The sequence below is a fragment of the Penaeus monodon genome, chromosome 33, assembly GCF_015228065.2.
Source record: "Penaeus monodon isolate SGIC_2016 chromosome 33, NSTDA_Pmon_1, whole genome shotgun sequence".
In the NCBI taxonomy this organism is placed as follows: Eukaryota; Metazoa; Arthropoda; class Malacostraca; order Decapoda; family Penaeidae; genus Penaeus; species Penaeus monodon.
This window is the reverse complement of record NC_051418.1, coordinates 21,571,834-21,572,360: the sequence shown is the minus strand read 5'-3', so window position 1 is coordinate 21,572,360 and position 527 is coordinate 21,571,834. Positions and strand designations below refer to the sequence as shown.

The window sequence follows — 527 nt, the reverse complement described above, 5'->3', positions numbered from 1 at the left end:
AATCTATCTATTTACTTGTTTACTGAAGTAATTTTAATTCATGATGTATCAGTGCCTTAAATAGAAGCGACAGAAGCTATCGTAATATTCCTTCTGCTCGAGCCTCCGAATGATCCCTCGCCGAGATCCAGCAAAACGCGATTCCGCACCGTATCACCAGCGTAAAATTCCCGGTATCCATTTACAGATATATTCTCTCGGAATTATCGGCAAACACAACCTACATCCTGAACCTCACCTCCACCAATCACCGAGGAGAAGGACCAGCTGTTGTTGCTCAAGTGACAACCTATCCTACAGCTCCTGGTAAAACGCTTCGCTGTTCAGTGTGTCTTTTCTGTATCTTTTTTTTTTTTCATTTTTTATAGGGGGGGGGGGGTGGGTGTATTTTCATGGGTCGTTGCTCACTGGTAACCCTGGGAAGATATTTCTGCATTCTCGTATTTATTGTTTGTTTGTTGTGCTAATGTGTGTTTTCCTTCCCTGAATTCGCTATGTTTCTCGAATTTCATGTCTTTTAATGTTCA

At 41.7% G+C, this 527-nt stretch overlaps 1 protein-coding gene across 1 annotated transcript in view; it reads left to right on the top strand.

The window, feature by feature from the left end:
* The window catches only part of LOC119594304 (proto-oncogene tyrosine-protein kinase ROS-like), a gene marked incomplete in the record, with an annotated part of 29,713 nt that overhangs the window by 10,512 nt on the left and 18,674 nt on the right, over positions 1–527 (top strand). Inside the window, 1 exon segment of the mRNA XM_037943363.1 lies at positions 188–306. Coding sequence (XP_037799291.1) covers positions 188–306 — 119 coding nt within the window.